Source organism: Melopsittacus undulatus, chromosome 8 (genome assembly GCF_012275295.1).
Source record: "Melopsittacus undulatus isolate bMelUnd1 chromosome 8, bMelUnd1.mat.Z, whole genome shotgun sequence".
Lineage (NCBI taxonomy): Eukaryota > Metazoa > Chordata > Aves > Psittaciformes > Psittaculidae > Melopsittacus > Melopsittacus undulatus.
This window is the reverse complement of record NC_047534.1, coordinates 7188893-7210584: the sequence shown is the minus strand read 5'-3', so window position 1 is coordinate 7210584 and position 21692 is coordinate 7188893. Positions and strand designations below refer to the sequence as shown.

At 37.0% G+C, this 21692-nt stretch overlaps 1 protein-coding gene across 1 annotated transcript in view; it reads left to right on the top strand.

Annotated features, from left to right (window-relative positions):
* Positions 1 to 21692, top strand: part of TRRAP (transformation/transcription domain associated protein) — a 99761-nt gene that overhangs the window by 57824 nt on the left and 20245 nt on the right. Inside the window, exons 54-63 of the mRNA XM_034065312.1 lie at positions 692 to 829; positions 1234 to 1346; positions 1785 to 1920; positions 7301 to 7492; positions 12481 to 12676; positions 12937 to 13202; positions 13958 to 14058; positions 16791 to 16992; positions 18467 to 18631; positions 21090 to 21180. Of these exons, the coding sequence (XP_033921203.1) occupies positions 692 to 829; positions 1234 to 1346; positions 1785 to 1920; positions 7301 to 7492; positions 12481 to 12676; positions 12937 to 13202; positions 13958 to 14058; positions 16791 to 16992; positions 18467 to 18631; positions 21090 to 21180 (1600 nt within the window). The remainder of the gene's footprint in view (positions 1 to 691; positions 830 to 1233; positions 1347 to 1784; positions 1921 to 7300; positions 7493 to 12480; positions 12677 to 12936; positions 13203 to 13957; positions 14059 to 16790; positions 16993 to 18466; positions 18632 to 21089; positions 21181 to 21692) is intronic.

Here is a 21692-nt window from a genome sequence, read left to right as displayed (position 1 = left end):
GATGGTGTCTCCACCACCTCGGCAGCCTGTTCCAAAGCTTGTCATTCTTTTCACTGAGGAATTCTTTCCAGGTTAAACCTCCCCTGGCACAATTTGAGGCTTCTTCCTCTTGTCCTGTTGCTTGTTACTTTTGAAGAGAAAACAAAACCCACCTTGCTACATCCTCCTTTCAGGTAGTTGTAGCAAGCAATAAGATCTCCCCTAAGACTCCTTTTCTCCTTAACGAATTGCTACCTAAACAAATGGAGTTCCCTGTGAACAGGTGCTGTTGTAGTCTGTCTGGTAGTTATGATCTACATGGGCATGTTTGTGATCAGCTGAGGAAGCTAAGCATTAGATTCTTTTTACATTAAAGACTGAGCTGTTGGCTTGTTAAACAATTTTGTTCTCTTTGGTTTGATCTGGTATATCGGGGAAGACCAGGAAGTATCAATGTACAAACCATAGTGAAGCCATAGTGTTTTTTGGTCTTTTGAGGATTTTTTGGTCTTGTAATGCAGTGGAGTTGTTCTCAGTACTTGGTCTTTGCTAGTCACTTGTCTTCTAGAGTTTTAAAAAGAGTTTATGTAAACACTTTTCTGTTTCCATATCTTTCTCAATTTGCCTCAGTGTATAATATGTGGGTTTGCTCTCTACTGTGCTTTATAAGGACAGCTTGACTATGGAGAAATGTATGTGCTTAACATCTTAGGAAATACTGGATTCCCTTGCTGAGCTCTACTCTTTGTTACAAGAAGAGGATATGTGGGCAGGACTATGGCAGAAACGCTGTAAATTCCCAGAGACAGCAACAGCTATTGCCTATGAACAACATGGCTTTTTTGAACAGGTACACTCTTGATATTAAAAATGATTTGAGTACTTCTGCTGTCAGGATGATTCTGGTCAGCAAGAAAATATTCTGCATATTAATAAATAGCTTCAGTCTTCTAAAATAGAAAGTGCCACATATTCTCTACTGATTAAAGTGGTAGTTTAATGTCATGTAATACCTAGATAAGGTTAGATTTTTGAGCACATCCATCAGGTTTTCATGACATTTGTAAAGCTGCCAAAAATTACTATATTCAGAAATGAGTTAATGCACATCACTCTTCACTTTCATTTGTTTATTAATTTATTTAACGTAGAATTCATAGACATTTTCTCCTAATTTTTTTTATAAGGAAAAGAATGTTGAGTTATTGTATATATAGAAGTTGTAAAAAATAAAATGGTTTCATCTGTATTTAGGCTCAAGAAACTTACGAAAAAGCAATGGAAAAGGCTAAAAAAGAACATGAGCGGAGCAACGCTTCCCCTTCGATCTTTCCTGAGTATCAGCTCTGGGAAGACCATTGGATTCGGTGAGACTTAAAAGCTAATGTAGAAGAAGCATTTTTGTCCTGCAATAGAAGTAAAATACCCTGCTGGTTTAAAGCATTAGTTATGAGAATGAACTTAGCTCAGGATTTAGCTAAGATGCAGGGGAAAGTGATATGCCTGGAGTGTTGTAAACACGTAATGTACTGTTGCTAGAAACAGACTGGAGTTAAAATTTGGTTTTCCTATTTAAAATGATTGTTCTGGGAGGCAATAAATGCAGCTCTTCTTCCACCTTCACAGATTTCTGTGTTGTAACTGGTAATAAATAAATAAGATCATCCTATATGGATGAAACTTTTGCAGTGGTTGCAGAGCTGTTCATAGGCGAATATGCAGATAATACTCTGATACACAACATTTACGGTCACTTTTATTGAAGTTTTTGGCAAGCAAATTGACAATAGTTCTGATTTTCTTAGTTGCTCAAAAGAACTGAACCAGTGGGAACCTCTGACAGAATATGGCCAATCAAAAGGTCATATCAATCCTTACCTCGTACTGGAGTGTGCATGGAGAGTGTCAAACTGGACTGCTATGAAGGAGGCTTTGGTGCAGGTGAGTGTGGGCTTTCTGTGCTAATGTTTCATTTATTTCTTCATTTTACTGATTACATTTCGGTAAGTCAGCACTACAGTTTGTTTCACAGACACAGTGAACTGCTCTTGGGAAGTTTTGTTTGATATCCCAGCTCACAGCTGGCATTTTGGCAATGAAGCATGTCATTTCAGCAGACAAACTTGGTTCCTTTTTTTTATCTGTCTATAAAACTGCAATGTATGTAAGTAATGTGGCTGGTGAAAGGCAAGGTGCATAGTCATGAGTCATTGAAAAAAACAAATGCTTTTCAAAGTGTGTGCCATGAGAGATATGTGGAGAAACTTAAAATGGAACCCTTGCAAATATATGGTATTATTTAAAATAATACAATATTGGGGAGGGACATCTTTTTGTATTTTACACCTTTACAGGAACAAATACTCCTTTTGTAAAATAGAATAAAGTATGAAAATACGTCTCTTATCATCTCCCTGTCTGTGGACAATACAACCATATGTCCAGGTTTAAAAGAGCAGAAATCTATTGCCTCTGTTTTTGTTTTAGTACCTGAAAGGCAAAGCCAAAGCATTCTCAACTTCTACTGCCCAAGCATAAAACCACTAAGCACAATTTGTTGTGTTTGTCTCCACTACACATGAAGGGGTATTAAGATATGTATGAATATGTGAGAGTTTAGGACTTGTCTGTTAGGTTGGTTTACATTAAATGCCTTAGTGTATCTGAGGAATATTTGTGTGGCTGCATTTCAGGATCTGTGTTTAAAAAAATCCCTGAAAATGCAACACGAAATCAGTGTTTATTGGTTGGTGAGGCTTGTGTACACTGCAGATTATACCAGTGGTGGTTAGTGTTTTGATGAAGACAGTGAGAAATTTAAAGTTGTTTACATGTGGTGGAAAACGTGTTACGATTACTTACTTGGCATATGCTGGTTTTCTTGTTTCTTAGGTTATATAGTCTTGCTTAGCAGAGGCATAGTAGAAGGTTTGTTCTTTAAGTAGCCATGCTTTTCTGTACGGCCTGGGGATTGCTTTCTTTATGTGTCTTCTTTTGCTTTCTTTGTAAGAACTCAAATACTTTATTACAGCAGGTTAACTAATTAGATTTCTAGCTTTATTCTCATTTTGAGTTTACTTAATTCCACTTAAAATAAGACTCATTTTATTTTGCAATATATCCATTACATATAATATTAAAATATCTCTGGAGCACCAGAAGTTGGAGCCAGTGTGGGCAAGACTGGAAAGCAAAGATCTAATGAGAGATGAGGGACAAGAAGACCAGATGAGGAACCTCAGGCAATGAGTCTGAGACTGGGAATCAATGAGAAGAGTATGAGGTGAGGATGGAGAAGGCTTGAGAAGTAGAAATTGGACTAGGAGTGGCAGGGATAACTGGGTAAATAGACTGAAGCAAGAAGTTGAAATGCTTTCCTCTGAGAAGGTGTAAAGAACTTCATAGAGAGGAAAGAGGCATTGAATATTGCAGGCTGTGTCAGGGAGACTGATACAGATTTTGAGTTGATTGACACAAAGAGAGATGGGGATTGGACTTAAAAGAGGATCATAGGATCATAGAATGGTTTGGGTTGGAAGGGACCTTAAAGATGATCTAGTTCCAACCTCTGACATGGACAGAGACACCTTCCACTAGATCACAGAAGAAATGTTTTTGGGGAATAAATACTTTTATCCTGCAAAAGTAGACCATAAGGTAAATAGAATCATAATGCATAAGCACAAGATCATACTTATCTTCTAGATGATTGATTGTTCAAATGCGTTTCCCAAAGAATTTTTTGTGTGTATAATCTTTATACTAGAAAGCATACAAGTAAAAATACTGAGAACCACTTAGAGAGTAGGCTTTTGTGAAGCAACACTGTTTAAATCTGCAGTCTTCACTGAAAAAAAAGGCTAAAAATAATTTTCATCTTCTCTCAAATTGTGGCAATTTGTTGAGAAGTAAATATCATAACAATTGTACAGACGTAAATATATGTATATGTTTGTGACAGAGTGCTGAGGTCTTGAGATAGCACTACCAGTGGAAATTGTTTCCTGTAAGTTCCTTATTTGATATTCTGAGGAATCAGAAAATTTGAGTTTGGAATTTTCTGATGTCCCAAGATTTTCACGGAAGCTTAATGCCTCAATGATTATGCTTTTGTAGCTTAATGTCAAGTTTAAAGAACCATACAATAGCTTGAGTTGGAAGGGATTTCTGGAGGGCACCTGGTCCATTGCTCCATTCAAAGCAGAGCCCAAGTAGATCAGGTTGCCTTGTCTAATAGAGTTTTAGTATCTTTAAGAATTGAGATGCTTCAGCCTTTCTGGACATATTCTTCATCTGAAGTAGCATAGGTGAGCCCTGTGTGTTACATGTTGTTTTAGAAACCAGTGAAGTACTTAGCTTCTTTGTTTAGAGCTAAGGAACTTGTGTATGGCAAGTGAGGTTGTTACCATCTTCAGCTGGTAATGAATAATATGTATTGTTTGTACTTCCTCGCTATTGACCTTCCTGATTCGTTACGAAGTTCATTATTGTGTTCTGCTTGTAATTCATTTTACTGAACAGCATGCACTGCTAAAACATTTAACCTTCCCTTTGTCCTTTCCTGGGTTTCACTCATGAGACTGTGTGTTCCGTGCTATCAATGTGCTTGATGAATGAATGCTCTGTAGTTTGGCTGTTACAGAGCAGTTTGAAGGTGGGTGATACACTACAGGCAGAAAATAACACTGTGAAAGATTTAAATCTGGAAGATCTTTTTTCTTTCCAAGTGTTCATAAACAGTTTTATTGTGTGAATAAAGTTTAAATGGCATGGCAGACATGCTGTGAATGACCCCCTCATTTTATGAAAAAGTGCAACAGAAAATATGTAGGTAGATATTTTTATCTGAGAGCAAATTGTGAGAATATTGCATTAAATCACAAGTGGAAATAAGGTTGCTGATCTTCATTGCATGGTTGCTATGTAGTGTGACGTTACTGGAATTACTCTCCTAAAGATGTCAGAGTTCGGAAAAAGGTGGTGAACTGCATATTTAAAATAGAATGTTACTAACAGAGCTCTGAGTAGAGCCTTAGGCAGTGGTGGGTTTCCTATTTGAGTCAGGAGAATTAGTCCCTCACTTAATTGAGGTTCATTGTTTTATCAGTAGTGTTTTAAGTGTTGAACCAATACCTACCAGTTAATAGTAGTACGTGTCAAATTACAAAAGAGAAAACATGATTATGAAAAATGCTGATGAGCATCCTTTAATTCCAGTATCTTGCAGCACTAAGTTCACATAAACAGAATAACCAAAGAGCTTAATTGTGATGACTTAGTATTGCATGATAAATACATAGAGTTGTGTGTGTCTGACTTTCTTAAAAATCATGCTGTTATGTTTTCTGAATGTAGTATGTTTATTCTGCTGTAACACTTTTGTCAGAAGGGAAAATAGGGGATGCATCAGTATGTTTTGCCTTAGAGGCTAAACTTTGAGAACAATGAAAGTAGCTCAATTAATTAAAGGTAGCATCTTTTGATGAAACCTAAATTAAGGGTGTCAAACTACTACAACATTTGAAATGGATTTGTTCCATATTTGTAGTACTGATGGTTTGAATTAAATGAGTATTTCTAAAGATGGATTTTATCTTTTATCAGCCCATGAGAAGCCCAATGTGTAAGTAGCAAGCTGTATATGGTGACAAAAATTATCCTACATGTTATATTTACATTTTAATTCTTTTGGTTTTACAGCAATTAGTATTTTGTGTCCTATTTTAGTATGCAACTTCAGTGTCTAATTATAGAAATATTATTATTTGAAAATACTTTAATGCCCAAAATAAGAACTGTATTGTACAGTATGTTGTAAACCTTCAGTTCAAACAGGATGAAATAGATCATGGCTGACAGGTTCTGGTTTTGGAGATTTGCAAGCTGAGTGGAAGTGACAACCGCAAATAACTGCTGATGTGCTTTAGCTGCAGTTGTATTAAATGAGATATTTTCAGTAATGAGACATTTACTAAACTACGAGGAGAAGATGCTGCTGAAGCCATAAATGGAGCTTTTGTGGCTCTACTCAGAATCTTGTCAAAGTGTCAGGACACGTTTGCATAAATATTAGGTTGTGAAAGAATAATTGATTCTATGCTACTATACACACTATTCCAATTTTACTGATATTCTTTAATGTAGCTGGTTTTATCAGGTTCCATGGTTGATTCACAAGAGAGGTCAGAAAGCATGGCAAATAGTATCAGTTTTTGTAAATCTTTGTGAAACGCTTCTAATAATCTACCTATTAAAGTTGAGCTATTAAAACAGCAAGTGGCCTTTGATAGAACCTGAGTCTCATTTCCATTTGCTCACATTGCCTTTGTGTTTAATGATCCAGTAAATAATGCAATAAAGAAAGATTATTTTCACTGTGTAAGTGTAAGGTTGCTACCTGGCAGTTTCTCGTTGCTGGCTCAGGCATGAAAGTCAGTTGAGGATAACAGAAATAACAGTTGTAATGTTTAAGACACAGTATATCAACAAGAAGATAATGCAGAGGGATTTGTGTGTTGCGTATCAAACCATAAAGGGTTTGATGTAAAGTGGAAGAAAGAAAAGTGAAAAAGGTCTAAATTTAAAGCCTACAGTGTCAGCTAGTGACAAGTTTACTGTAAAATACTGTTTCCTTGCAGGACAGTTCAGGTACTTTGCTATTTAGTTGCTGTATTTCTGCTCTTCCAGGAATTTAAGAGAATGGTTTAAAATCATTTTTAAGATTATTGACCTGACTTTGCCCCAGTACTCAGAGATCACATTGACAGAAATGGGGACGTTAGTTACTTACTAAGTTATCAACTGCTTATTCTCACAAACTTAGTAATGTCCTAGAGCAGGCAGTTAGGAAGTATAATGCTAGCATAATGTGCTGACATACTGGGATGGGATCCTTTTAAGTGAGAAGTTGACATTACTTGTGCTGGAGTCCCTGAAGCATTTCAGAGGTAGTGTATGGTACCTGCTGAGGATCACCTTTTTTGTTTATACAGGGTGAATTGGTTTGCAGTGAGCTTCATGCTTCTGTTGCAAGACTGCTTTCAGCTTACTCAGCTGTCTGAGCTGCACTGCAGTTGTCAGGGTAAAAATACCCTAACAGCGGGTTGTATTCAGGCACTTCTGCTCTAGTGCTGAATTGGCAGTTTATTTGCTCGTCTGCCCTTGCAATAACTTTAAGAGAGCTGAAACTCCACTAATGCCAAAAATCTTGATATTTTAAGAAAATGAGCTAATTTTCATAAAAATTAAAACTGAGCATTTCCTTAAGAAGGCTTTTTGAGCATGAATGGTCCTCACTAGACTTTTTTCCTTTTCATTACAGGTGGAGTTGAGTTGTCCAAAAGAGATGGCCTGGAAAGTGAATATGTACAGAGGATACTTAGCAATTTGCCATCCAGAAGAGCAACAGCTTAACTTCATTGAGCGCCTGGTAGAGATGGCGAGTAGTTTAGCCATTCGAGAATGGCGAAGGCTTCCTCATGTAGTCTCACATGTCCATACTCCCCTTCTCCAGGTAAGAATGAAAAGGGGTTTATTGCCATTTATTTTCCAGTAGCTGGTTTCAGAACTTTTAGTAACTATAAGCATAAAATACCTCACTGTATAGTATTGATTGATTTTTCATAATGGTATTTTTTTGTTAAAAGTTGCAGAATATGCATTTTCGTTTGGCTTCCTTTTCAAGTTTTTATAGTTTTACCTGAATCCTTTCTGTTTGTGGTATATAAAGGTAGCTATTTAAAAATTGAGCAGATGGCTCAGGTTTTTCTTGTGGGTTAATGCATAATGCACTGCAGTACTTGGAGGTCTTGAAGATTCGGTGTGTTTTGAAGTGAGGTCCATGTTGGGTGGGTGTATTATTGCATTAAGTTATTTGCAGAAATGTTGAAATAACCTAAGTGTTCTTTTCAGTTCAAACTGTTACATTTTAAATCAGGGCATGAACAGTTATCTCAGTAAGGGAAAAGTGTATTGAGAATTGCTGGTGTTTCTTTGAGGATCAGTGTTCTCAACAGGCTAAGCAACATCTGAACATGCCTGTGGCCTTTAAGATGAAAGAACCAGACACTGTAAAAGTCTGTTGTTAGTGAAGGACTTTTTGGGTGAGCACTACCAGCTTGAGGGAAAATACTGTGTGTTCAGGCCAATGTGAGCCTTACCTTTTCTTTGCAGTTTCTACATTATATTGCTGAATGTTGTCATTTGCATCAGGGGAAGAAAGCAGGAAGGAATCTTGGCTTTAAGTATATGATATTTCTCACTGGACGGGGAGCTAACTGTACAAAAGTTGTGCTGAAAAGGAGAGAGGATTTATTTAGATAGAAATAACGTGTACCTCAAAGCTTTGGCTTTGGTCTTCAGCTTTATCATTTATGCAGCTAGCTCATTTGGCAGGTTCTGTTCAACATTGTATTAAAATGTAATAAGATTGGAAAAAGAATTCCCATGGTGAATTACATTGCTTCACAGACTGACAGATGTTGTGGGTGGGGAAGAATGATATCTGCTACCCCCATCTAATCTGATACCAGCTACAGGAAAGAAAATATCTTTGGTCTGAGTAGAAGGCTGCATTTCAGTAATGCTCCTTGGCTGCATGGTGGTGCACATAGTCCAAATTTAGCTGTGCTGATTGGAAAGGTTAATTTTTAATTCCAGTCTATGGAGCACTTTTGTGAATAGGTCACCTGGAAGATTTGAGTCAATGGTAACTGCTGTCAGAGGCCTTTTGCTGAAGTGGAAGAGTGGAATACTTGGATCGGAAGTGAATGGAGCCCTATGGCCTTCCTACTTTGTGATCTGAAAGAGTATGGTTTCTGGAGAAAAATGGACAAAGCAAGTATAAAGTTTTGAGAGAAGCTGGCTCCTAAAGCAGGGGCAGAATCTGTCAGTGAGGCAGTGAGCTGACCTGTCCAGAATGAAGTGAGGGGCAGCAAATGAATTCGGGGTTACAAGAACTTCAGAAACGAACAAAACCCCCAACACCTCCCCCAGAAGCAAATAAAAAAGCCCCCTACAAAAGTGGAGTGTTACCCAGTCTTAAGTGTCTTAATTCTTTGTCAAGAGCATTTAAAACAGGGGGTGAAGTTTGTAACTTGAGTTTCATATTTTCCAGTAAAGTTATGGCAGTGTGTTGCACATGACTTTTAACAGCACTGATGTTCAAGTAAACTCTCCTGTGTATGCTTGAATTCTTGACTTAAAAAGGATGAGTAAATTTCCAGTTGGATAACCCAGTACGTACACAGAGGATGGGCAAAGATAACATTCTTATGCCTTTTTTTGACTTTTTTTCTTAACTTTGTCATGCATTTCTAGAAGGTAGAGCTCATTAGCTGCTTCTGAATCACAAAAGCATTTTCCTCTCAAAAGGGAGTATGCTGTTTTCTGTTTCTCTAAAAGAGTGTGCTTGAAATAAGAAAAATAAAAGATTGCTTTTCTTTCATCTTTGCCAAACAGGTTCTTAGTGCTTATTTTGTGTGCCGTATTTTAGCCCTCAAATCATTAAATATTATAAGGCAAAGAATGTACTGCTTTCCAGCTTTATTTAAACATAAACTGGTTTTATGATGCTGTCATACACTGAGTACATCTTTAGTTTTGCTGTGAGAAATCTTTTACTTTGCTCACACAACACTGATAACTCAGTTTCAAAACAAGATGTCTTTAAATCTTGTGCTTTTAGTCTTTCTCTTTGGCATACATGTTACTTGTAAATGGTCCACTTAGAAAATTAGGGAAAAGTACTTGTTGCTCATCCTATCAGGAAGAGCTTGTGAACTCTTGAGACCACTTTTTTCCCTCTGGAAATATTTTGGGGAAGCAGTTGGCATGACTCTGATAATACAGAATACGCTGTTTAATTTTTATGTCAGATGAAATAACATGTATTACATGGTGACAAAATGTCTAACTTGTGTCCTTCGCAACTTTTGCACATACTCCACCATAACAAAAATGGGCTTCTCTTTCTTTTTGAAATATGTGAAATATCAACACCCTTTTGTTTTCTCTTGGATTTAATTATGTAAATAATTCTGCAACTGTGAGAGAATTTTTGAGAGTATATGTTATTGCCATTCATCTTCAAAAAACAGGATTTGGCCTTGAGATGCTTCCAGAAACTTGCTGAAAATAACCGTGTGTGAAAATGAACCAGAGCATGGAAGTGGGGCTGAGGCAGGATTGTGTTCCGTATGTGATCTGGACAAAACAGTCCGTCCTTTTCTGTTTAGGCTATGTTCCTGTTTAGGTGTCCTGCTAAATATGTACCTGATGAAGATGAGCACTTGTTACTGTTGAGGGAACCTTTCATCACCAGGGGAGAAATTCTGGAAATATCAGTGGACACAATATGTGATCTCGTAACAGGGATATATTTATTGATGAACTATGGATGAACCTTATCTGTAGAACTGCAGAGAACCTTGCTTTCTGAGTTCTGTTTGATAGAGTGGCTTCTGTAATTCAGTAGTTTCACCCTGTGTGTCATGCCTGGTGTGATTCATAAAGAACTAAATCTGCATGATCCAAGGTACCTCTACTAAAATGACTGTACTTGTAGACAGAGTTTACGCAACAGCCCATACCTTCAGATTTGTATGATATAGGTTGATGCATCAAATAAAGTGAATGAATATGGAAGTTTTCTCAGTATTAAGAGGCAGCTGTCAAGCAAATAGGTACAATGTTTAATTTTCTTGAGCTGATACAATAGGGCTAGAAATCTTGACGAAATCAAATTCCATCCTGCTTAGTTTTCACTGGTATTAGAAGTTTTTTCTCCCCTAAGAATGGAAGCATCTGCATCATGAAAGGATTAGGATTGCTAAATAAAGTACTTAAATGCTTTCAGATTTCAATTAAATCAAGCTTTTAAAACAATCTTATATGTACATATCCCTCATGAAGAAATGGTAAATTAGTCCACGACTGACAGAGGTACAAATGTAGCCATGAATTTGCACTGCAGTAATTACTTTTTCTTTTTTTTTTTTAATATCAGATAGTATGTGATTAAATACCCATGAGAAAATTAAATTTACGTGATGAATGGGTGTGGGATGAAGGTTAAGCTATTGTGAGAGCTGATACTGAGATGATTGTAGGGAAATAATACTTCCTGTAATTTACTTTGTTTCAAGAGATTTCACTCTGTCAATTTGGACTGCCTTTTTTCCCCCTCCCCCCCACAGACAGTTATCTTATTTGGTTGATTAACAATGAATACAACTGTTATCTGCCAAGTGGTAGCTTAGAGAATACTTCATTGGTTTTATTGTACTGCAGGTAATTAAATTCCATTAAAGTTTGTGGGCCTTTTCAGGTTGTTGAAGTTTTAATAAAATGTCTCCTGCCTTTAGTAGGTTTGAGACTACTGCCATCTTCTGTTTGGTCCTCTTACTAATTTGAGGATAGGAGATGTCAGTGAAAAACCATTCTGAAGTTAAGTAAGGTCTCAAAGCCAGGGTCTTTGCAGAGTATCTTAAAACACCTTCAGTAGCACATAGATAGTATTTCTGTACGTTTGAGTTAAATGAAGACAGGCTGAGAGAGCTGGAGATGTTCATCCTAGAGAAGAGAATGCTCCAGGGAGACCTTAGAGCAGCTTCCAGTGCCTAAAGGGACTGACAAGAAATCTGGAGAGGGGCTTTGGAGAGGGGCAGGTAGTAACCAGACAAGAGGGAATGGCTTTAAATGGTGAGCCATTGAAGCAGGTTCCTCAGAGAGGTTGTGGCTTCCCCATTCCTGGCAGTGTTCAAGGTCAGGTTGGACAGGGCGTGGAGCAACCTGGTCTAGTGGAAGGTGTCACTGCCCGTGGCAGGGGTTGGAACTGGATGAGCTTTAAGGTTCCTTCCAACCCAAACCATTCCCTGATTTTGTGTTTCATTCTATGAGACAAGTTTCTGTAAAGAAGTCAGGGCATGAGCAGGAAATTTATGCTAGTAAGTTCTGTTGAAAGTTTTTGTTAAAGGCCAGTATTTATACTTGATTCTTGTATTTAGCAGACTGCATATATTTACTTGTGCTTTTCTATGATGAGAGTTGGTGTAAGTTCAAACCTATATATTAGAATTAAATTCTAACCTGTTGTTCTATGTAGATGTGTGTGGGGAAATGGATGGAGATTAAGAGAAAGTGTAGATTCAAGTAAACTCCTTTGGTGTGTTTTTAGTTGGTCTGGCTTGTTTTTTCTTAAAAGCGGAACACTACCATTTGAAGAATAGCTTGTGAAGCATTTGCAGTTCAAAATAGAGGATTAGGGACTTCTCATCTGAATGCTGTCAAGGACTACTACTATCAAGGACTAAAGTTTTGTTGATGAATAGGTTAGTTATAGATCATTTAAGCAGCTAATAGATAGGTCACTAAACCAGCATAAATAATTTCATCTTTACTTAGTCATTTAAAGGTGGCATCATTCATGGAGACCTTTCTCTAACAGTGAAATTGACCATTGTTCCATTTTCTATGATATTTATATTGTTTAATGTTTTCTAGGCAGCACAGCAGATAATTGAACTTCAGGAAGCAGCCCAAATAAATGCAGGATTGCAACCAACTAATCTGGGGAGGAACAACAGCTTACATGATATGAAGACTGTTGTAAAGACTTGGAGGAACAGGTTACCTATTGTGTCAGATGATTTATCCCACTGGAGCAGCATTTTCATGTGGAGACAACATCATTACCAGGGTAAAACTGCCTGGTCCAGCATGCATTCATCATGTAATTTTCCAGACAACACATTGTTTGAAATAAGTTCTCTAATTTTTTTTTTTATTTGTTATTTAAACATACAGGAATGTTGTTTTTTTCCAAGTATTTGTTTTTATTCAATTTCCATTTAAGTGTTTCATTATCTTAAGTCATAATTTCATATGTATTGCTGTGTAAGATATTGCTGTATATATAGTTTCATTTATAATGATAGGCATCTCATGTTTTATTTCTAGCCATTGTAACTGCTTATGAAAACAGTTCTCAGCATGATCCTAGTTCCAATAACGCCATGTTGGGAGTTCATGCTTCTGCATCGGCAATTATCCAGTATGGGAAGATAGCTCGAAAACAAGGGCTGGTCAACGTAGCTCTGGATATACTGAGTCGCATTCATACAATTCCAACTGTGCCTATTGTGGACTGCTTTCAGAAGATTCGCCAGCAAGTTAAATGTTATCTTCAGCTGGCTGGAGTCATGGGCAAAAATGAATGTATGCAGGTATGGTAGCTTTATCTCTGAAGTTGTTGTTGGAACTTGGAGGATTACAAGGGCCATCAGATACATAGATTTAAATAAACTGCGTGTATACAGAACAGGATCTGAACTTCACTGGCTGTGTTAAACCCATGTATAGTGTATTATACTGTTAAGTAATACTGTTAGTCAAAACTAGTCATTATTGTCTTTAAACAGAATACTGTGACTATATTAAAAATTAGCTGCATAAAAGTAAAGTAGAAATATGTTTTTTGAAATCTTACAAGATAAATAAATGGAAAAGACTTTGAAAAATATGTTATTTGCAATAGGAAGAAACTACTAACTGGAGCTCTAAGTCAGTTTTGAGTGTCTGACTCATGAGCGATGGACGCTGGCAACCTGAAGTGAAATGAAATGTGTTAAAAGGAAAGGAAAAAATGTGGCTGTAGCCAAAACCCACTGACATATGATTACAAGGTCAGCAAGCTGGGACCTTATAAGAATAATGTAATAGAGCATAATATATATAATAATATAACATAAAAAAGAACAAGATGGAAAATATAACCCATCACCTCATGAATGTTGTCTATAGCATCTAACAGCTTTGTGTAGCTGCCAGTCCAGATTTTTTAAAATGAAAATTAAATACTAGAAACTCATGCTATTTAAATTTCAAGAGAATGTTTTGGCTCTTGTTTTATGGCACTTTCATCTTAATAAAACCTCCCATTTTAGAAGGATTTTTTCACTAAGGCTTATATATTTAATAGGGTCTTGAAGTTATTGAATCAACCAATCTGAAGTACTTCACTAAGGAGATGACTGCTGAGTTTTATGCATTGAAGGGAATGTTCTTGGCACAGATTAACAAGTAAGTGTGTTGGCTGGAAGAGGCACTAGCGCACATCAGAGAAATGCAGCTGAAGTATTTCAGCACAATATTTGAGCAGGAAACTTGTTCCATATGTTTATACCAGCCTAAAATTTGTCACAACTGTATAAGAAAATAAAAGTTTAAGTGAGAGTTCATTGCATCTTGAAGATGCAATGGCTGCTCATATTTGTAAGTGTTGTAGGAAAGAACTAGTTAAAGCAAACATGGCACTAGTTCTTTTTAAAAGTTTTCTATTTCAAGGGGTGAGAAGGGAAGAGGCAGGGAGAACAGGCTTGTCCAAAGCTTTGCAGCATAAGATGCGTGTTTTAAATACTTTCCCTCTCTGGTTATGTGAGTACTTAGCAAACTGACATCTAACTGATGTCTTAGTGTAGTTGACAAAGGAGGTTGTTTTAATTGTGTTTTAATGTAAATATGATATATAAAACCAAGGAAAAAAATCAGTCTATAAGCTTGCAGCTACTTAAGCAAAATTAGCCTACCTCTTTGTTTCTGTCACTTCTGTTTCATTGTCATTGTATATATTCCTTCTATAGCTGCAACTGGTTAAGTCATAGGAAAATGTGTGGTGGCATAGTTCGAAGTGTTTAGACAAATCTGGTGTGTGATGCAATATAGCAATGCCACACTCATTTCAGATAATTGAATTGAAAAGACTAATGTGGTGTGCTTTGGAGACATCTTGCATTGCAGCAATTAAACACCGAGGTGCAAGCCTTGCATTCACACATGTACTTCTGTAATATTTTGCTTTGTGCTGTCAGGCATTTTATTCTTTGAAGAACATCTCTCTTTAAATCACTAAACAGATATTTCAGCAATCAAATTTTGTTTGATGATGCCAAGAAAACCTTTCAGATTTCAATAGCTTTTAGTATGCATGGTGTATAATGGCAATAGTGCTACATGTTATGTATGGGTGGAATAATTCCTTTGCCACTACAACTGTGGACACTTACAGAATGAAATCCATCAGGTTTTAAGCTGTACACTGCAACCTCCCACAGCATTTCAAGTCAGGAAATGATTAATATCTTCTTCTGTGGCTACGAGAGAGAATTTTAAATAGACAGAATGCAGTTATTTTGATGGAAAGTATAGTGGGCTTTTCTTATGGCCACAAGCATGCGTAGTTCCAGTTGAGGTGAAAGAGAAGAAAGTGTGACACAACCCCCCCCCCCCCCATCTTTTAAATTTTTTTAATTCATGCAGATAAAGTAAAAGGCAGTTAAATTGTCTCTATTTGTTCTTTCAGGGTAGAATGGATAAAGGTTTCTGTTTAAAACATGGTTCTGATGTAGTAACAGTTTCTTAACCTTATCCAAAAGCATACAGGCATTTTTAGCACTGCGGTTGAGGTCAGGAATTTAGGAAGGTTACAGTTAGGACCAATGGCAGCACTGAAGCTGAGAATGTGTGACAACTGATTACCTGTGTGTCAACTGCAGTGGAAGTTAAAGGTCACCTTTGCTCTTGCGTCTCCCTGCGCTGTCCATTTGCTGAGCAAGGTGATAGAAACCATTTTTAAAAAGTCAGCTCAGGTGTCAAGAATGATGAATTGTAGAGAAGGAGAAAAGAAAACCAACTGAAAAGTCCCCTTTTTGTAAAGGGGAGGTAGTGATACAAAGTCATCTATCAGGCTGCTGCTGTGGTAGTTCACTTCAGAACCTTGATCTAGGGTACAGCAAGCCTCTGAAAGCCAGTAACATTAATATAACATAGAAAATAATAGAAACTTCAACAAAGTTGCTTTCCTTTTTATGGTTTTGCCTCAGTAGCTTGTCTTTTTAATTTATCACTATAATCCTCTGAGCTAATATTCTCATATAAAAAATATATTCCAGTTAATTTCTAAAAATCAGTCAGACAAGCATTATATTACTTTTGTACGGTTTATTTCAATGCTTATTCTGTAAGGCAGAAATGAAGCACTTTCTAGTAATAATGGATCTTGGAATGCTTTAAAAGGTTCTTCATTTCAGTAATGTGTGCGGTAGTGTGCTCATCCTTTAGTGTTATGCCTGAAAAATTACATGGATTTAAGGGCTGTATATATATTGAGATGAATTGTGCCAAATCTTGGACTAGGAACACGTGAGGAAACCTGGAGAAAACTTCAGAAGTATCAAACAAATAATCCTTTTGTTACCAAGAACCGTGCAATTAACCTTCATATTTCTTCACTTTTCCTGTTGAAAAATAAAATTCTAAAGATGTGGGGATGTGGAACTGACTTTTTCCAGGTCATGTTGATTGTAAATCCTTTCATGGCTTTGATGGGAGAATGAGTAAGATGAAGAGAAGGATAATGTAACATCTTCCAATCTTGCTTTTTCCTACTCCCTGTTTGCTCAGGAGAGAAGCACTATTTTTTATACGTTTGCTGCTCTTCTTCTGTTGTCATTCGTTCTTCTTTCTCACAGTGTCATTGCTTGGGTTGCAGTTGTAACGCACTGAAGTGTTTTAGGGTTTTTCAGGGAGTATCTAGAGATCTTAAGCATTTCCATTATAAAGCATTTACTTTTATAGGTGCTGAACTTTAAGAAAAGCTAAGACAAAAAAGTCATACGGGACCTTACTAGAGAACTTAATGTAAAAATATCATTAAGAAAGTAATTGAGTACCCTATCAGAAACCTGAGTCTTACATAATTTAGTAACCAACCTTTTGTTAGTATAAAACTAATACTCTTTATTGGCACGATGCAGGTCTGAAGAAGCAAACAAAGCTTTTTCTGCAGCTGTGCAAATGCATGATGTGCTCGTGAAAGCATGGGCAATGTGGGGTGATTACCTGGAGAATATCTTTGTGAAAGAACGTCAGCTTCACCTGGGTGTCTCTGCTATTACTTGCTACCTGCATGCCTGTCGTCATCAGAACGAGAGCAAATCAAGAAAGTATTTAGCAAAGGTAACAGCTAGGTGCTGAAAAAGAGAATTTGAGCTGCAGCCTTTCAAAAAAGGCTGTGATAATGTTCACTGCCAATTAGAGAAGTACTAGTTACTGATGGAGGGCTTTAATTTAGGCAGAAAATCTGCATATGGTTGCTCTTGAGTCACTGCATGTAACTCATCTTGGCTTTTTCTACTTCATTAGGGTATCTGGGCTTTTATTTAGGTATGGGATGTTTTGTGGGAGAATGGGGACAAGTTACATCCAGCATTTGTACTATGTAATGTGGTGAAATACTTATAGAATCATAGAATGGTTAGGGTTGGAAAGGACCTTAAGATCATCTAGTTCCAACCCCCCTGCCATGGACAGGAACACCTCACACTAAACCATGTCACCCAAGGCTCTGTCCAACCCCGCCTTGAACACCACCAGGGATGGAGCATTCACAACCTCCCTGGGCAACCCATTCCAGTACCTCACCACCCTACCAAGAAAGAAATTCCTCTTTATAGCCAATCTAAACTTCCCCTGTTTAAGTTTTAACCCATTACCCCTTACCCTGTCACTACAGTCCCTAATGAAGAGTCCCTCCCCAGCATCCTTTTAGGCCCCCTTCAGATACTGGAAGGCTGCTATGAGGTCTCCACGCAGCCTTCCCTTCTCCAGGCTGAGCAGCCCCAACTTTCTCAGCCTGTCTTCATATGGGAGGTGCTCCAGCCCCTGATCATCATTGTTCTTACTTGCAGAAAGGCATCCTTTGGTCCTTTAAAAAGTACCATAGTTTTATTTGTTTATCATTACTATGGATAATTCATATTAACTTTTATGTCAGTGTTGAAAATTAGTTCAAATGAGCCTTTTCTGTCATTTTTTTACTCATAATTCATCAAAATTTCAGCCAAAACAAGCTCAGTTTGGGGATATTTAATCTCTCTCATGAAGAAAGTGCAAGAAATTGTAACAGACTGTGGAAGACCATCTGTTTTGAACAGCAAACAAATACAGAAAATATTTTTCTTTTTAGATTAAAGGTGGGCTCAATACCACTCTGAAGTTTATTGTTCTCCCTTTCTGGTTGCATAACTGTTAGTGATTTTAGTCAGTGCTTAATATCTTTTCAATTAAATTAAACTGTAGAAAAAGTATTCTTGGGGTGGACATTAAAATAATTAAAAACACCCAAACAAATGCTCATGTTCTTGCATTTAAGCTGATTTATTTGAATAGCATATTTTAGGTTCTATAGACATGCCTCATTTTCTACCCACCCGCAAAGCAAACCCCAAACAATCTGTGGAATGCAGTCATGCTCTTTTGTTATTTTCTGTCTTGTTTCATGGCAAGTAGTACACTTACATTTAGAGATAATGGATGTAAAAATTACATCCTTTAAATGTTATTTCCAAGATAAAAAAACTGTTAATAAAATATCTGTGGGGTTTTGTGTTATTTTTAAGTGCTGAGATGTCCTCTTGAAATTCTCTTGTAGGTTCTTTGGCTGCTGAGTTTTGATGATGATAAGAACACCTTAGCAGATGCAGTAGACAAGTACTGTATCGGTGTCCCACCCATTCAGTGGTTGGCCTGGATTCCGCAGCTGCTGACATGCCTGGTTGGCTCAGAGGGCAAACTCCTTCTGAACCTCATTAGTCAGGTACAAAAGATAATAACGATATTTTTTATTGTCTGTAATATCTGTTTTCAAGATGAGATACACATATTTTTCAAAGCAAAATAAGAAAATACCGGGCCTTAAAAATGCGATTGTTTGCGACTGTTGATGAGTGACAAAATGGTAATTTCTGTCTGTAAGTAGAATATTTGAGATTACAAAGTGTTACTTAATGAAATTAAATCCAGTTAAATTTTGTGCCATATGTGCATGAGGCATTATAGCTTTCCCTCTGGAATCATGTTTACTGCGGCTTTGTGATGAACATTATAGAACACATTTAGAAATATGTAGTTAAGTGCTTGTAACGTAGGAGTAGTGATAAAGAATTGTTAGCTTTTAGTGACTAAAAGGCAAACTATTTAGTTAGTGCTTTGGTTTTTACTGGAGTTGACTTTAGGAAAACAGGGCTCTGTATGTCACCATCAGAAATCATTACCTTTGTAAAGGGCTTTGTAAATTTTCACTTAAGTTCAGTGTGACAAATGTTTAGACAAATTAGGATAAGGTTTAGGGAGTTAGATGAAGAAACTGACTTCCTGGATGTGTGCCTTTGAGCTGACAGATATGAGTTTTGATTAATCTTGCTTTGGGATTTCAAGATTTTACTGCCTATTGCTGTCTGCTCTGAGTCAGAATCTAAGAGTAGAACATAGACCGGTATCTCAGTGTAAAGCTAGTTTAAGCGTGTCTGTAGGCTAAGGGAGAAGTGACATCTTTCTGTTGGTGTGCTTTTAGATGGTGTTTTGTGATTGCTTACTGTGAACAGGGTTCAAACATCGTGTTTTCAGGGATGTTAACTGTTCATGGTCTAACTTCAGCTCTGTTTTAGTGTGTGCACAACCTGGAAGCATTTTGATGTTCATTCATTACTGTATAGGTGAACATAGGAAGCTCTTACAATAGCCTGTGCCTCAGGCCACTTCTATGTGCAATGCTCCTGTGTTTCTTGAAAACTGGCAAAGGACAACTGTTGTGCTGAATTTCTCATAGTGGTAGTGTTGTTGATTTTTGAGATATGAACTTGATGATCCATGTGGGTGTTTTCCAACTCAGGGTATTCTATGAATCTGTAATAGCCAACTTCTTTTACACTAACCCTTATCTTTGTTCGTTCAAAGTTCCGAGAATGTCAATTTTTGTAGAGAGAGAACATGTCCATGTGTGCTTGCATGCGCGTAGATACACAAATCTAGATAAGTTTGTGCATCTGTATACATGTATTTCCTTCCCTTTCCCTACATTAAATGAAAATGAAACTTTGAAAAGACCATACACCAAGTTTAAGAAAACACAGTAGCTAAAGCAAAATCTCTGATGCATATGGTTCCTATTGTCTGACACCAGCACTGTGCTCAGCTGTCTTCTGAAGCACACAGAAGAAACTTATTTCAGTGAGTTATAGACACTTTTTATTTGTTGACAGGGGTACAAAAGTTCTTAGAAGTGAGTGCCTACTCAAGTCTGACTGTAGTCAGAGCTCATAAATATCACAGATGTTTTTGTTTATCTTGCCTTTAAACTTAAGGCCCATAGAGGCAATATAAAATAAAAAGTACAAAATTTTCTGTGTTACTGACTTAAAACTCTTAGTTTGAAAAAGTACTAGAACCTAAACCTTACTTCAGACAATTTACTCTTGAAGTAATTGCATTGCAGCATGAAGCATATGTGTCAGGATAGCAATCTGCCACAAATATCATATTACTGAACAGTTAAATGCCATTGCAGAATTTCTACCACTTACCGTACCCACTTGGATGGAGAAAGAATCCATGATTTAGTAAAATTGTAGCTGGAAAAGCCTCTAGTCATGTCTTGAGATGTGCTCTATCGTGGGTGGTACTTTCAGTTACTAGATAATTGAGATCTACAGATTTTAAAGGGGATGCTGAATGTTAGGATCTCTCTAGGTTTTGCTGTGGGTTTTGTTTGGCTTTTTTATTTTTTAATGGAAGCCACAAAATCTTTTATTTTTGGGTGAAATTGGTATACCATTACATTAAGTGCCATAATTAGATGGAGCAAAGTTGCTCTCTAATGGGCCTTCTTATCAAGTGTCACAGGGCTTGCTGGGAATTGTGGCCTAATTTAAAGACTAACTGCTGTCATCATGTCTGGTTTTCTTCCATTATGTACGTAAGATCTTTGAGCTGGCCCAGCTGGTGCTCTGTCTGTTTTCAGGTTTATTAGGCAATATGATCTGGAAGCCCTGATCAGGTAATGCCTTAACAGTGTGCATAGGGAGTTATTGTTTCATCCTTTTTAGGTTTCTGTTACTGAAACCTAAAGATTTCCTAGTTTTCCCTAAGCTGTTATTTAAAACAAGGAGCTGATAGTTATGAATTGCACTCATTTACACAGTGAATCTGTATGTGTTGAGCTGATCTGTAATAGTTTTCCTTAACTGAGAAATATGCATATGTGTATCTCCAAATAGGTGGGAAGAGTCTATCCCCAAGCTGTCTACTTCCCTATCAGAACCCTCTATTTGACCTTGAAGATAGAACAACGAGAACGCTACAAAAGCGGTGAGCTTGATAATGATCAGATTGTTTGGGCTCTTTGTAACTTACTGGTTTGAATTTCACCCGATTTTACTGGGAAAACAGGTTCTCTAGAAATTATACCAATTTAGCAAGTCTAAAGAAAAAAGTTTGTGGTAAATTTTCCTTGCATTTGTTTCTGTAAAATTAAATCTGTGGATGGCTTGAGCTGTCTTGAATTTCCTTGACTAAAATACTCACCAAGAAGAAGAGTTTAATCTCTTTGGTTCTCATATTACCTTACTTACTGAGGATCACATGTTCTTTGCTGGATTTTTATCGTTAGGAATTGGTGGACAGGTAGAAAATTCTTGGATTACAAGTACAGAAAGGCATTATCGTTTTCTAGGACATTCTAGGCTAATGTTTATTTATAAGCATGAACCATGTAACATTCAGTTCCTCTTCAAATGAGTCAAGCTTTTAGAGATAATGTAACAAAAGAGGAGTTCATGTAACTCAAGTGAGGTAAACTGTTTTCTTTGAATAATCTGTAC